This window comes from Heterocephalus glaber, unplaced genomic scaffold (assembly GCF_053883595.1).
Source record: "Heterocephalus glaber isolate CG9 unplaced genomic scaffold, H.glaber_assembly_v1.0 deba00001553, whole genome shotgun sequence".
NCBI classification, from domain to species: domain Eukaryota; kingdom Metazoa; phylum Chordata; class Mammalia; order Rodentia; family Bathyergidae; genus Heterocephalus; species Heterocephalus glaber.
This window is the reverse complement of record NW_028258344.1, coordinates 15,230,130-15,247,055: the sequence shown is the minus strand read 5'-3', so window position 1 is coordinate 15,247,055 and position 16,926 is coordinate 15,230,130. Positions and strand designations below refer to the sequence as shown.

Here is a 16,926-nt window from a genome sequence, read left to right as displayed (position 1 = left end):
ATCAGATAGTACATTATTTAATAAAGAAAATCTGGATGCCTAAAACAGCAATAAAGATGAAAAATATTTAAAATCTCTCTACCCAGAAAGCAGCCACATTTAACATTTTGGAATATTTTCTTCTAGGCATTTTTTAATATAATCATTTCTTTGTAGTTTTAAAAGTATGTTGATAGAAAATTTTGCAAACTAACCACTTTTTGCCTAAATTTTGTAATTGCTTTCCTTGTCATTAAAACTTCTTTATAAACATTTTTTCTAATGACTACATAATGTTTCATTCTACCAGTCTACAATAAAACATTTATCAATTCCTCTGTTGTTAGACAATTGAATTATTTCTCACTTCTTGCTATTTTTAACTAACTCGAAGTTAGTTGAGGAAGAAACTATACGGACGGGGACAGAACTGTAACATAGAGATGCGTAAGATTATTCATTCCAGAATTTAATAGTAAAATGTTAGAAACAACCTAAATTAACATAGAGGACTTATTAAATAAATTATAGTATATCTATAATTTGTAATACTCTGCAGAAAAATAAAAAGAATGAGGGAATTATTTTTGTAATGATATAGCTAGTTCTCAAAAATATACTTGTAAAATGAAAATTTTTTATCTTTATTATTATTTGTGTTAAAGAAAAAAGACTATATGCCTTTTTTTAAGTTTTCTGAAAGGATCATAAAATAACTGATAGTTGTAGTTTCCTTTCTGGGCAGAGAAAGGAAGGAAGGGGAAGAAAAGAACAAGAAACAATGTATCTTTTGTTTTGTTTTGTGCTTGAAGACCTTTATTATTATTACTGCATATTGATTACATAAAGTAATGAATTTCAGAAAGTACACATTTGATATCTGAACCATGTTACTGAGCTTTCTTTTCAAAAAATAATTCTTGGGCTGGGGATTTAGCTCAGTGATGCCATCACCTGCCTTGCAAGCACAGGGTCCCAAGTTCGATCCCCAGTACCAAAAAATGAAGAAGAAGAGGAAGAGGAAGAAGGAGAAAGAGGAGGAGGAGGAAGAGGAGGAGGAGGAGGAGAAGAAGAAGAAGATGACGACGATGACGACGACGACGACAGTGGCGGCGGTGGCAACAACAATGACCATTTTTCTCATTGCTGGGACAAAATACCCAACATCCAAAGTTAATAGGGGAAAGGTTTATTTAGCTCACAGTTTGTAGAGATTTCAATACATAATCAGCTGGCTCCAAGGCAGGGTAGCATGGCAGACAAGCATTGCAGAGGAGAAACAGTTCATGGTGGGCAGAAGGTAGCAAAGTAAGCAAGAAACCTTGACAGATTTTTTCTTTCCCTTCTATACTCAAGGCTACTGGGCTTGGGGCATTGCCAAACCAATCAGTGGACTGATTTAGTAATCACATATCCTTAATCCCAGCATCACACACTCTATATTCATCCACCTCTGAAAAAGTCCCACCTATGACCACATGAGGTTTTAGGGGGATATCTAGACACAAATTATAACAAGGTACTAATAAAAATTTAAATTGTTTAAATATAAAATTACGTTTTTAAAAAATTATAAAACCCACCTGAGAGTTATAAAATTGACATATGGCATCCATCTAACAAAGGGTATAAAGAAAGACTTACACTGACTGAAATTTGCTTGACTATGCTCCAGAAAGATGTAGAGCTGAATAATAAGTTGTGGGCAGCCTTCTAAGTAGGTCTCAAAGAGTCTGAGCATGCTCAAATCAGTCATTGCATTTGTTACTTCTTTATGTGGATCAATTTGTTCCTCCATAAAGTTATTAGTTTTGCCACTGTATTTGAAAGCTACTCGGTAACCTCTTTTCAAGGCAAACCAATACCTGAAAAATAAATGTGAACATTTATCTTCAGTTGTAAATTTTTATACATTTATTTTAAATGATACATAAAAGCAAAATTATGCATATTTATAGGATATATAGATGTTTCAATATATGCATACATTGTATAATGCTTAAATCAGGTTGAGTACATGTATCTCCTCAAATATACTTTCTTTATGAAAATATTCAAAATCCCTTTTTCTAGCTTTCTGAAATATATAATGGATAACCAAAGTATACAGTGAATATTTAAATTTTAAAATATATTATACTAATATTTACTTGCCCCCCCAAAAAAATATATATTATACTAAAAGACAAATTGCAATTAACTCTTCTTAAAATATTTCCCCTTATTCAAACAACCTTATGCCATCATTCTTGCCACTTTCTGAAGCAGTTCTGGAAGTCCTCTTTCATGGGTGTCTTTCTGGTGTGTGATCAAAAATATAGCATTACCAAGCGGCATCCAAGAGAAAGGCAGGCTTATAAAAGAAAAATTACAGTGTGTCCTCATTCATCTCATTCATCTCATTCACTACATCTGTCTTCTGGCTCTTCCTCAAAGTTAAAATGGCTGTGAAAGGTAAACATTTTGAATGGAGTCAGGATATTAAGGGAGCCACAAGAGGGCAACTAACATATATTCACAGTACATACACAAGGCAATTAGTACAGGCAGCAGACTGGGTAAGGAAACAACACAGTAGTTAAAGAGTTCAGACCCAGCAGAGCATGATGGTGTATGCCTATACAAGCTCGGAAGACTGAGGTGATAGAAACAGTTGAGACTAGTAGTTTAGACTAGCCTGGCCAATACAGTAAGATCCCATCTCAATCTATCAACCAATAAAAGAGTGCACACTGTAATTATGCCAGAATGCTTGGGTTCAAATCCTGGCTCCATCACTTACTTCCTATCCTAATCTCTCTGTGCTTCAGGTTTCTACATCTGGAAAATAAAGCTAGCCTCATTGTGCTGATGTAAATATTAAATGATCTAATATATACAAAATTCTTAAACCTGTACCTGACTCATTAAATTCTATGTAAATTCCTATTAAAACCCAGATGGGGGATTTAGCTCAGTGGTTCCACCACCTGCCTCGCAAGCACAAGGTCCTGAGTTCAATCTCCAGTACCAAAAAAAACAGACAGGGCTGTTTAGGAATGTGCACATTTACATTTCTGGTGACTTCAGAGGTTTTTTTTTCAAATACTGTAGAAATCAATGGCAAATCTATACAAAGTTCTACTTATCTGAGGCTAATTTCATGAGAACAAGAGTATGAATATAATTTTTTAACCAATAGAACACTGTTTCAATTTTATGGGACAAATGGTCAATAAACCAGTAGAGAGGAGCACAAGGTGCTTACTTAGCACAGTTTATCTCTACATTTTTTGGAGACAGGATCTTGCTATTATATTCCAGGCTGACATTAAACTCACTATGTACCTCAAGCTGGTCTTGAGCTCACAGAAATCCTCCAACTTCAGCCTCCTGAGTGCTGGGACTGCAAGCATTTGCCATCATGCCTAGCTATCTACCTATTCTTATATTTGCAATAAAATAGTCTCAGCTTCTAGCAATGATGAATCACCTTTTATCAGGCAAATTCTCCTGCTAGTAACAATGATAAACTGTGGACAAAAATTTCTTTATAAACAAAAGCACAGAAGACCACCCAAAAAGAAGAAGAAATTTGAGGGCATTCAACACTTGAAAGAAGGAAACCACACTGCAAGAGACATACATCTATTTGACTTTTAGTCTGAAGGCACCCCACAGTCCAAAGAACAGAAAACAGACACAGCTCAAGCAGTGAGTCATGCTCTTTTGGCCCAAAGAGTCAGAAGACTAAGTCTTGGTCTTCCAAGGTGGTTAAAATTTAAAGGAGGATCCTAGAAAAGAGGGAACTACAGAGCAGAGAAGCCCAAAATCTGCATGTCCTTCACTTAAATCCTTCACTGATCCCTTAAGGTCCATATGTGAGTTGAGATTCCAAGAAACTGTGAAAAAAAAACAGCTAGAAGGAATCTGAATAGATTTCAGCAGCTATTAAGAGGGAACAGTTTAAAAATGGAGTCTCTCCAAGTTAAAAGAGTTTAGTAAATATCTCAAGTTTTCCCTGAAATATCAAAAGTGTCATCCCTTAGAAGTAAAAACCTGTATTAGTCAGCTTTCCCATTACCGAAACACAATATCTGATACCCACAACTCAAAGGAGGAGAGGTTTAATTTGGCTCATGGTTTCAACAGATTCAGTCCATGATAAGCTAGCTCCAAAGCAAAACCATCATGGTGAAAGAGTGTGGTGGAGCAAAGATGCTTAGTTCATGGTGACTGGAAAGCCTAGCAAGGGAACAGTGCCAGAGATGAAGGGATAGATATAGACTTCAAGGTCACACCTCTATGATCCCCCCAGATGCACCCAGAAGCATGCTTTACTAATTCCCTGAGCATCTCCCAAGCCAATCAAGTTGGCAATCCTCCTTAACTGTCACAAAAACCAGATATCAGAAATAAAAGATTTTTCCCCGGGACCGAGGCCAAAAGCAAAATAAATCTTCCCTATCAAAGCCAAAAACCAAGCTTCAGTAAAACATCAAGGTAATTTGCCGGTATTTTAACTGCTTTCTCATCCAAGGATAGTCACAGAAACCAACATCTCTACAAGGAATCAATCTTTTACCTTGTGATATCCACAACACAATAAAAACATACTCAACATACAAATGAACAGAAAAATGTGACTCACCATGAAGAGTAAAAACAGTTAATAGAAACATCAGTTAATAGAAATATAACTGTGAATGACCCAGATATTAAAATAAACAAAAAACTTTAAAATAACTATGGTAAATATGTTTTTTAAAATCTATAAAGGGGAGATGCAGAATGGTGAACAGCAGAGAAACAGCCTTTCCAACATTTGGTATCCAGACATTAGAATATAGCAACATGAGGAAGAAAAGAAGGAATGAAGTAGGTTCCCAGGACCAAGAAAGGATCTGAAATGAGAACTGAAGCCCACAGAGAGAGAAAAGAAAGGGACCTCAATGCAGGAGGTGGCAAGCAGCATTTGCTCCCTGACCCCTGCCTCATGACATGGGAGGAGTGGCTCAAACCTGCAGACGCAGGCATGGTGACTACTAGTGACCCCAGAGGCCTCCATGGAGAAATGCACCAGTAAAATGGAGCAGTGCATGCAGCAGACTGCAGTGGCTGGTGAGTTATTCAAATTCAGACATACCCCAGGAGAGAGCAATTGGCTGGCTGCCACCTTGGAGAGGAGCCAACTGGGCTCTGAATTCAGAACAGCTGCGGGTTAGCTCCATCTAGCAGCTCCCAGTGTCAGAACGAGGTGGAACCAAGTTCAACTTGGCAGGAGGTCAAGGAGCCAAGTTCAAGCTGGCAGGAGGCACAGTGTGTTGCAGGCTGAACAACTTGGGTTCTGGCCTCACAGCCAGAAACCAGACTGAACCTTAGTGGAACTAAAGGTGCACAGGCTTGCCAGCAGAACAGATAGTAGGTGTAGGTGATTTGGTTCTGCTCTGAAAACTTCTTCTTATACAAACAGAGGTTACAAAGGAGTTGTGGCTTGTACAGATAAAGTGTTGAATGATCCAGGCTCCAGGCAGTGGGAAGTGCTGAGGGATTTTTTTTTTTTTTTTTGAGACAGGGTCTTACTATGTAGCTCAGGCTGTCCTTGAGCTCACTATGTATCCTAGATTGGCCTCAAACCCAAGGCAATTCTCCTGCCTCAGCCTCCCAAGTGCTGGAATTGCTGGCATGCACCACCATACCTGGCATGCTGAGGGATTTTAAAGTAGAAAGTGTGTACACCCAGATGAAAGTAGTGTTGTAGATTACTCTGCTGTGGAGGGTGGATTGATGTTTCATTTCAGAAAGCAAAGAAGCCAGTTAATAGGCAATTGGAACAGTCCAGGTGATAAATGGCAAAGGTAAAACTAAAATAGTAGAATAGGGGATGAAGGAGAGGACATAGCAAAGAGACATATTGAAGATAGTATCGACGGGCATAGTACAGGACTGACTACAGGAGCTGAGAAGAGGAGAAAATGCAGACTACAAGAAGGTGTACTAGGGCCAGCAGGTGGATTAAAACTGTGGTTTCAGTTGTTAAAATTAAAATGCCAGTTGGGGTGAAAGTGCATCTAACCCTCTGCCTCCAACCCTCTGCCTCCTGAACTAGAATGCAAGATGATCTATGAAGGTGAGGGTTATTTGTCTTCAGTGCCCTCTCCCTAGCACTAGCACAGTGCTTGACACTTTAAAGTCACTCAAACAGTTGTTTAATAAGTGGCTACATCCAGATGGATACATCTAGTTGGTAACTTGAAAGTCTTACTAGAAACTTTGAACAAGAAGACTGAATTAGAGATATAAATTTAGGACTTACTAATCAAGAGTGGTTGAGATCACCAACATTAGACAACAGCTATAGGAAACAACAGGCCCAGGAAGAAGAGTGTCTGATGAGTGAGAAGGGAGGAGGAGAATGAGAGGAGACTCCACAAAATGAAAGCTTGAGGAGGGAGTAGCCAGAGTGGTGCCTGGGCACTATCCCATAGAGAAGCAAGAGGACTGAGTTCTCACTGGCATTGGGAATTAGGCACACATGGGAAGAACAGTGTATGACCCTGGACTGGGGCAGACAGGAGGTCAGATGCAAAGGGACAGGCAGCTCAGTGCTCTCCAGAACATGGCTCCCTCTGAGGGTGTAAAGGTGCAAGGAGCATAAGATTCTTTTGTAGAAAAGTTTTTTGATGAGTGAGGAGAAATGGCTGCTGGCATTTATTTTGCCAGGACATTGGAGGCAAGAGTGAGAGTGGCAATGTGATAGAGAGATGAGTGAAGTTTGGAATAGTTGTTGCAGGCAATCATGATATCTAAGCAGACCTACTCAAGACTCCTTCCTGGGGGCTTAAAAAGTTATAGGCTTGCTGGGATTATTCACTACCCTTCTGTAAATCTACTACTAGGATTAATCAACACAGATTTGGGCTCTGTCTGCCCACTCTATGTACCAGTGATAGCAGAGACATGCCCTGAAGTGGACTTCTTTTCTCTATTCTTTCTTTTTCTTTTTCTTTTCTTTTCTTTTTTTCTTGCTTGTTCTTTTTATGAGTGTGGACATTGTTTCTAGTTTTTTGTTGTTTTTGCTTTATTCTGCTCTTGTTTTTACCTTTTTTTGTTAAATTCTTTTATTGGTACATTGTAGGTATACAACACAATTACCTTTCTCATTGGGAATTATACCTTTACATGATGAATCTTAGTTCTTATTTTTTTCCCCATTCCTAGCCCTCCCTTAACCCCCTCCACCCTTCCCTATTCACAAAGGCTTTATTTCCATTTTTTCATTTATCATTTTTCCTTTCCCTTCTTTCCTTTCCCCTGCCCCTCCCACTACCCCTACCCCTTTGGACCTTTTCTTCCTATTTTGCATTATCAATTATTCATTCTAATCATTGGTACATTTTAGGTATACAATATAATGACATTCATCATTGGAAATCTGCACCTTTACATAATCTCTCTTGGTTCTTATTTTTCATCCTTGTCCAGCCCTCCCTTCAACCCCTCCATTCCTATTTACAAAGATTTTGTTCCTAGTTTTCCATTTTCTCATATTAATTCCATACCCTTCTATCCTTTCCCCTAGCCTTCCAACTTCCTTCCCCTTTGCCCCTTTTCTTCCTATTTCACATTACCTATTATACATTTTAGTCCTTATTTACACTTTCAGTTTCTCACAACAGAGAAACTATTTGGTATTTATTCATGTGTGTCCTATTTATTTCACTTAAGAGTATCACCTCAATGTGCATCCACTTAGCTATAAATGTCTCTAATTTCTCATTTTTTATGGCTGAGTAGTACTCCATTTTATTAAAAAACCACATTTTCTTTAACCAGTCTCTAGTTGATGAGCATTTGGGCTGTTTCCAAGTATTAGCTATCACAAACTGTGCTGCTATGAACATGGGTACACATATATCACAGTGGTATGATTCTTTTAATTCTTTGGGGAAGATCCCCAGCAGTGGAATAGCCGGGTCAAATGAGACTTCCAGTCCTAGTTCTTTGAGGTATCTCCATACTGATTTCCACAGTGGTTGCACCAGTATACACTCCCACCAGTAGTGGAGCAGTGTTGCTCTTTCCCTACAGCCCCACCAGTATTTGTTATTGGCTGATTTCATGATAACAGCCTCTCTTTCTGGAGTGAAGTGGAATCTTAGCATTGTTTTCATTTGCATCTCTCGAATGACCAGTGATGTTGAACATTTTTTCATGTATTTATTTGCTATTTCTACTTCTTTGTCTGAGAAATGTCTGTTCATTTCAGATGCTCATTTTTGGATGGGGTCTTTCAATTTGGGAGGTCTGATCTTTTTAAGTTCTTTATAGATTTGAGATAGTAGACCTTTGAGGAAGAGCAGGTGAAGATTTTTTCCCACATTGTGGGGTGTCTCTTCACACTTCTGGTGGTATCTCTTGCTGTACAGAAGCTTTTTAATAAGAAGACATCTCACTTGTTGATTGTTTGTGCTGGTTCATGGGCAACTGAGGTTTTGTTCATAAAATCTTTTCCTACACCGATGTCTTCAAGAGTTCTACCTAACCTCTGTTCCAACTGGTTCAGAGTTTCTATTTTAATATTTAGATCTTTAATCCATTTTGATTTTAGTTTAGTGCATGGTGAGAGATACAGGTCTAGTTTTAATCTTTGGCAAGTTCAAGCCCAATTTTTCCAGCACCATTTATTAAAGAGGCTATCTTTCTTCCAGTGAGGGTGTTTGGATCCTTTATCGAAGATGAGATGGCTGAGTGTGTCTGGCGTTGTTTCTGCATCTTCTAATCTGTTCCACTGATCTTCAGGTCTGTTTCTTTGCCAGTACCATGCTGTTTTTATCACAGTAGCTTTGTAGTATAGTTGTAGGTTGGGGTATTGTGATACCCCCTGCCTGTCTCTGTTACCTAGAATTGCTTTTGCTATTCTGGGTCTCTTCTTGTTCCAAATGAATTTTTGGATTGTTTTCTCAAGGTCTATGAAGTATGCTACTGGGATCTTAATTGGAATTGCATTAAATCTATATAGCAGTTTTGGAAGTATGGCCATTTTCACTATATTAATCCTTCCTACCCAGGAGCAGGGGATGTCTGTCCATTTTCTGATAGCATCTTCAATCTCTCTTTTCAGGGTGCCATAGTTTTCAGAGAAGAGGTCTTTGATTTCTTTTGTTAGGTTGATTCCTAGGTATTTCAGTTTTTTGGATGCTATTGTGAAAGGAATTATTTGCCCTATTTCTCTCTCAGTGAGTCTGTCATTGGTGTAGAGGAAAGCTATTGATTTTTGTTTGTTGACCTTGTAACCAGTTACTTGACTGAATTTGGTTATTAAGTCTAGAAGACTTTTGGTGGAGTTCTTGGGATCTTCTATATAGAGTATCATGTCATCTGCAAATAACGACAATTTGACTTCTTCATTTCCTACCTTTATTCCTTTTATTTCTTTCTCTTTTCTAATTGCTGTGGCTAATGTTTCCAGAACTATATTGAACAAGAGTGGTGATAGTGGACATCCTTGTCTTGTTCCTGATTTGAGTGTGAAGGATTTCAGTTTGTGACCATTTAGCATGCTACTAGCTGTTGGTTTTTCATAGATGGCTTCTGTCAGTTTGAGGTAGAGACCATCTATTCCAATTTTTTGTAGGGTTTTTATCATAAATGCATGTTGGATTTTGTCAAATGCTTTTTCTGCATCTATGGAGATAATCATATGGTTTTTGTCCTTGGCTCTATTGATACAGTGTATTACATTGATTGATTTGCATATATTGAACCATCCCTGCATCCCTGGGATGAATCCCATTTGATCAGGGTGTATGATCTTCTTGATGATCTTCTGCATTCCATTTGCCAATATCTTATTAAGGATTTTTGCAGCTATGTTCACTAGTGAGATTAGCCTATAGTTCTCCTTTTCGGTTGGGTCTTTCTTTGCTTTGGGGATCAAGGAGATGCTTGCTTCCAGGAATGAATTTGGGAGTATTGCTTCCCTTTCAATTTCATTGAAGAGTTTAAACAGTAGTGGCAGGAGTTCCTCTCTAAATGTCTTGCAGAATTCAGCAGTGAAGCCATAAGGGCCCGGGATTTCCTTACTTGATAAGTTTTTAATTATGTTTTCAATTTCATTGGTTGATATTGGGTTGTTCAGAATTTTTAGGTCTTCTTCGTTCAACTTTATTAATTCATATGTATTGAGAAATCTGTCCATTTCTTCTGTGTTGTCCATCTTATTGGCGTATAGGTTCTGGAAGTAGGTATTGATGATCCTCTGGATTTCTGCTGGGTCTGTTGTATTTTCACCCTTTTCATTCCTAATTGCATGGATTTGGGCCTTTTCTTTCCTTTTTCTGATAAGGTTTGCTAAGGGTTTGTCAATTTTGTTGATTCTTTCAAAGAACCAACTCTTGGCTTCATTGATTTTTAATATCATTCTCTTAGTCTCCATTGCATTGATTTCTCTTCTGATCTTTATAATTTCCTCCCTTGTATGAGCTTTGGGGTTGTCCTGCTCTTCTTTTTCTAGAAGCTTGAGGTTCAGCATCAGGTTGTTTAATTGGCCTTTTTCTGTTTTCCTAATATGCATATTCACTGCTATGAATTTCCCTCATAAGACTGCTTTCATTGTGTCCCATAGATTCTGATATGTTGTACTGTCATTGTCATTTAATTGAAGGAACTGTCTGATTTCTTCTTTAATTTCCTCTGGGACTCGTTGGTCATTCAGAAGGGTGTTGTTCAATTTCCACGTGTTTATGAAATTTTTTTAGTTTCTTTTGCTATGGATCTCCAATTTCATTGCACTATGGTCTGATAATATACAGGGGATAACTTCAATTCCTTTGCACTTACTTAAACATGTTCTATGTGTGAGTATGTGGTCTCTTTTGGAGAATGACCCATGTGCAGCTGAGAAGAATGTGTATTCTGATTTTGTGGGGTGGAAGACTCTGTAAACATCTGTTAAGTTCATTTGTTCAAGAGTTCGATTGAGTTCTAGTATTTCATTACTTATTTTTTCTCTAGTTGATCTATCTATTTGTGACAATGGGGTGTTCAGGTCCCCCACTACAATTGTATTAGTGCATATATGACTTTTCATGTCTGTTAGTATTTGTTTTATATAGTTGGGCATGCTAGTGTTTGGTGCATAGATATTTATGATTGTCATCTCTTCCTCTTGGATTCTTCCCTTTACAAGGATGTAGTGTCCTTCTTCATCTCTCTTAATCAGTGTTGGTTTGAAATCTACTTGATCTGCAAACAGGATAGCTACTCCTGCTTTTATTTGAGTTCCCGTTGCATGGAGTATTGTTTTCCACCCTTTAACTTTCAGTCTATGAGTTTCCTTTTGAATTAAGTGTGTTTCTTGTATGCAGCATATTGTTGGATTTTGCTTCTTGACCCATTCTGCCAGTCTATTTCTTTTGATTGGTGAATTGAGACCATTAACATTGATGGTTATAACTGAAATGTATTGACTTGTCATTGCCATGACTTTTTCTTTTTGTTGGGTTCTCCCCCTTTACATTTAATTTCTTGTCATGCCAGATGGCTTCATTCTGCTTTGCTTCCTGGGGTTGTGATCCTCAATGTCTGTTCCTAGGATATTGTGTAAAATTCTTTGGAGTGCTGGTTTGATATTCACGAAGTTCCTAAGGTGCTCTTTGTCATGAAAGTATCTTATTTCTCCATCCATTTTGAAAGATAGTTTTGCAGGGTACATCAATCTGGGTTGGAGACTGTTTTCTTTTAGGCCTTGGAATATGTCACTCCAAGCTCTTCTTGCCTTGATGGTTTGTGTTGAGCAGTCTGCTGTGATTCTGATGGGCTTTTCTTTGTATGTGATTTGTTTCTTTTCTCTAACTGCTTGGAGAACTTTGTTCTTCTGTTGAGTTTCTGGAATCTTAACAATTATGTGCCTATGTGTAGATTTTTTTTTGATCAAGTCTATTTGGAGTCCTATATGCCTCACTTACCTGTATGTCAAGCTCTTTTCCCCTGCTTGGGAAGTTTTCTGCCATTATTTCTGTGAAGAGTCTTTTTATGTCATCTGCACTGTCTCCTGTTTCTTCATTGACTCCAATCAGTCTTATGTTATTCTTCTTTGCATTATCTAGCAGCTGCTGGATTGATTTCTCATGTTCTCTTATAATTTTGAAGCAATTTTTCTTTTCCTGGTCATTAATTGCAATCTTATCTTCTGTATCTGAAATTCTGTCCTCACATTGGCTCATTCTGCTGTGTAGACTTTCAAAGGAGTTTTTCATGTCCTGGAAATCTATTTGCATCTGTATTATGGATTCCATTTGTTTCCTATGTTGGGATTCCATCATGTTCCTCAGCTCCTCTCTAGATTTATTAATCATGTCTTGCACTAGGAGTGCAATTTCTCCTGTTATCTGAGAAATTATTTCTGATTCCATTTTTTCCAGATTCCCTTTTGTTACCAGTTCAGTGGGTCCAGGTGGTTGAGTATCAGAGTATTCCAGCACATTTCCCTTTGGGGTTGCTGTAGGTCATCTGGAAGTCTGGTTTTGAGACATATTTATGTGTTTTCTCATTTCAACTGGGGGGGAGGGGGTTGCTGTTGGCGCCTGCATGGATTACCTCCTCTGAGTTGCGAGAGGTGGGACAGGGGACGGGAGCAGTGGTAGGGATGGTGGCCCAAAAGCCCTTTCCTCTGGGCTGGGAGCAGCAGGAGGGATGGTGGCTGGGAAGCCCCTTCCTCTGGACCTGGAGCAGTGGGACAGTGGCTCAGCAGCCCCTACCTCTGGGCCGGGAGCAGCGGGACTCAGTACCGTGGTCTGGTGGTCCGGTGTCCTCTGCATCTTTGCAGCGTGGAACCAGATGGCTGTACAGAGGAGCAGGGTGGGGGGGGTGTCCATTGTTTTTATCTTTTCCTTCTCCTTTTCTCTATCTTCTTCATCAGTTTCTCAAAGTTTACATAGTCTTCCTTTGTCCTCCAGCCTTCTTTCTAATCTCTTTATTTTCTTCTATTTCTCTATTTTCCCCCACCCCCTTTTAAATTTTCTCCCAAGAGGGTAAAATCACCATATTGAGGGCGTAATTACTGTATACAATTTTCTGGTTTGTTTTCGATTTTGTTATATAACCACAAATCTAGTTCATATGATTAAAGGTGGCAGAGTAGTAGTTACCACAGTCTGTCATTTTCTAGGCTGTGTTTCATGCTATTGTTATTATTGATTATATTATTTTAGCCAAGGTGAAGTAACTGTTCTAATCAATTGTGCTTCCTGGTATGTCAAGACAGACATTGCCTGAGAGCCATAAACAATGCTATAAGCTAGTGCCAAAGAAATAGGGGCTAGGCCAAATAGGCAACAACTTCTAATCCCCAATAAATAGAAGAGGCAGGATCTTGCAACAGACAAAAAACCCAAAAGTCAGCTACACCTGGAAGATATCTCTGAGAAGTAGTCATTGCCAAAGGGTTCTCCATACTAACAATAAACCTACCTGTGATAAGCAATTTAAAAGTATCAACCCAGGAATTAAACTTTTTAAAAAATATAAAATGAGAAGACACAGAAGCAAAATGTAACCTCAGAATTCAAGCTCACCAAAAGCAAACCCAGGGGGGAAAGAGGTGGACCAATTTGAAAATCACCCACCTAGACCCTCTAAAGTGGTAACATTGGAAGTAACAAAGAAGATGGATGAGGCTCTAGAAAAACATCAAATCAGAAATACTTTTCCAGATAACTACAGAGATGACGAACATAATGAAGGACATGATTAGTGACTCTAGAGCAGATACAGATTTAAATAAATAGAGGAGCTTAGGAAAATAATGGAAATGATGAATGTCCAACATAAGAAAGAAACAGAACCCATGAAACAGGCTCAAATATATATCAAGAAGATTAGAAGTTTCACTGAAAGTATACACAGCAGAATGAGCCAATGTGAGGAAAGAATACCAGATATAGAACACAGGATTGCTGTTTGTGATCATGAAAAGAAAGGTTTCTTAAAAATAGCATGGGACTACCAAAAAATCAATCCAACAGCTGCTAGATGATGCAAAGAAGAATAACATAAGATTGATTGCAGTCAATGAGAAAGCAGAAGATAACATGAATGACATTTTTTAAAAACCTGTCCACACAAGTAATAGAAAATTTCCCAAGCATGGAAAAAGAATTTGACACACTGATAAGTGATATAGAACACCAATTAACCATGATCAAAAAAAAATCTACACCATGGCATAATTTCAGAAATTCAGCACAAAAAGAGAATATTAAAAGCAGTTAAAGAAAAGAAATGAATCACCTATAAAGGAGAGCCCATCAGAATCACAGTAGACTTCTTAACACAAACCCTCAAGTCAAGGAGAGCTTGGAATGAAGTATTTCAAGTCCTAAAAGAAAACAACCTTCAGCCCCAATTGATGTAACCCACAAAACTACCTTTCAAAATTGATGGAACAATAAGATACTGCAAAGAAGAAATTCATGACCACCAAACTGGCAATCCAAAATGTTCTGAAGGACATTTTAGAAAGAAATAATGAGGATTATAACTCCATGAACCCCACCAAAATGAATCTGTCAGGCAAGGTAAGTAATTAAACACAGGGAGGGAAAAAAGGGAACCAACAACAGGAAAATAACATGACAAGGATAAGTCAGTACACATCAGTTATAACCATCAATGTAAATGCTCTCAATTTACCAATCAAAAGAAACAGACTGGCAGAATGGATCAAGAAGAAAGATTCAACAATATGCTTCATACAAAAAACACACTTAATTCAACAAGAAATTCATAGACTGAAAGTCAAAGATGGAAAACAATACTTTATGTGACAGGAAACCAGAAAAAAGCAGGGGTAGCTATTCTATTTGCAGACAAAGTAGATTTCAAGCCAAGACTGACTCATGAAGGTCACTACATTCTTCTAAAGGAAACAATCCAAGAGAAAGAGATAACAATTATAAATATATATTCAGCAAACACCAGCACACCCCAAATGAGCACTAATACAATTGTAATAGGGGACCTCAATATCTCACTGTCGAAGATAGACAGATCAACTAGGCAAAAAAACTAACAAAAAAAAAATCACAACTGAACCAAACTTTTGAACAAATGGACTTAGTAGATGTCTACAGAGTGTACCACCCAACAACATCAGAATACACATTCTTCTTAGGTGCACATGGGACGATCTCCAAAATACACTACATAATACTTCATAAAACATGCTTAAGTAAATGCAAAGGAATTGAAATTGTCGCATGCATATTATCAGATCATAGTGCAATGAAATTGGAAATAAATGGCAAAATAAACCACAGAAACTTCATAATCATATGGAAATTTAAAAACCTGAACAACCAAGGGGTTATGGATGAAATTAAAGAGGAAATAGACATTTTCTGTAAATAAACAATATTCCAATACAACATACCAGAACTTATGGAACACAGTGAAAGAAATTGACAGCAGTGAATTCCAATGTCAGAAAAACACACTGAGCTCAAATAAACAACCAAATGTTGAACATCAAGCTTCTAGAAAAAGAAGAGCAAGTCAACCCAAAAGCTCATAAAAGGGAGGAAATTATAAAGATCAGAGCAGAAATTAATGCAATGGAGACTAAGAAAATATTACAAAGAATCAATGACTCAAAGAGTTGGTTCTTTGAAAGATTAAATGAAATTGACAAACCCTTAGCAAACCTTATCCAAAAAAAGGAAAAAAAGACTCAAATACATGCAACTAGGAATGAAAAGGGTGAATCAGAATGGATCCTGCAGAAATCCAGAAGATCATCAGTACCTACTTTGAGGACTTGTATTCTTCTTTTTCTCAATTAATTTTATTGGTACATTTTAAGTATACAGTATAATGAAATTCATCATAGGAAATTTTCACCTTCACGTAATCTCTCTTGGTTCTTTTTTTCCCCCATTCCCCTGCCCTCCCTTCAACCCCTCCATCCCTCCCTATTTACAAATACTTTCTTTCCATTTTTTCATCTTCCCATATTAATTCTATTCCCTTCTTTCCTTTCCCCTACCCCTCCCAATTCCCCTTCCCCTTTGCCCCTTTTCTTCCTATTTCACATTATCTATCATACCTTTCAGTCCTTATTTACACTGTCAGTTTCTCACACTACAGAAATTATTTGGTATTTATACATCTGTATCCTATTTATTTCACTTAAGATTATGGCCTCAATGTTCATTCATTTAACTATAAGTGCCTCTAATTTCTCATTTTTTGTGGCTGACTAGTACTTCATTTTATTTTTTTAAAAACACACATTTTCTATATCCAGTCTCCAGTTGATGAGCAATTGGGCTATTTCCAAATTTTAGCTATGACAAATTGTACTGCTATAAACATGGATGCACATATATCACTGTATGATTCTTCTAATTTTTTGAGGAAGATACCCAGCAGGGGAATAGCTGGGTCAAATGAGACTTCTAGTCCTATTTCTTTGAGGTATCTCCATACTGATTTCCACAGTGGTTGCACAAGTCTACATTCATACTGGCAGTGGAGAAGTGTGCCTCTTTCCCCACAGCCACACCAGCATTTGTTATGGGTTGATTTTATGATAGCAGCCATTCTTTCTGGGGTGAGGTGGAATCTCAGCATTGTTTTCATTTGCATCTCTCTAATGACCAGTGATGCTGAACATTTTTTCATATGTTCATTTGCTATTTCTACTTCTTTGCGAAATGTCTGTTTGTATCAGATGTCCATTTTTGGATTGGGTCTTTAAATTTGGGAGGTCTGATTTTTTAAAAATTCTTTGTCAATTCCAGACAGTAGACCTTTGTCTGAGGAACAGCAGGTGAAAATTTTTTCCCACATTGTGAGTTGTCTCTTCACCCTGTTGGTGGTTTCTCTTGCTGTGCAGAAGTTTTTTTTTTTTTTGGTATATCCTTTTATTAGTACATTTTAGGTGTACAATTTAATGACATTCATCAT

At 37.7% G+C, this 16,926-nt stretch overlaps 1 protein-coding gene across 10 annotated transcripts in view; it reads right to left on the bottom strand.

Moving 5' to 3' along the window:
* Positions 1-16,926, bottom strand: part of Xkr9 (XK related 9) — a 55,831-nt gene that overhangs the window by 3,255 nt on the left and 35,650 nt on the right. For all 10 annotated transcript variants that reach the window (XM_087190452.1, XM_087190454.1, XM_087190453.1 and 7 more), the window contains one exon: positions 1,624-1,844. In XM_087190452.1, coding sequence (XP_087046578.1) covers positions 1,624-1,844 — 221 coding nt within the window. The remainder of the gene's footprint in view (positions 1-1,623; positions 1,845-16,926) is intronic.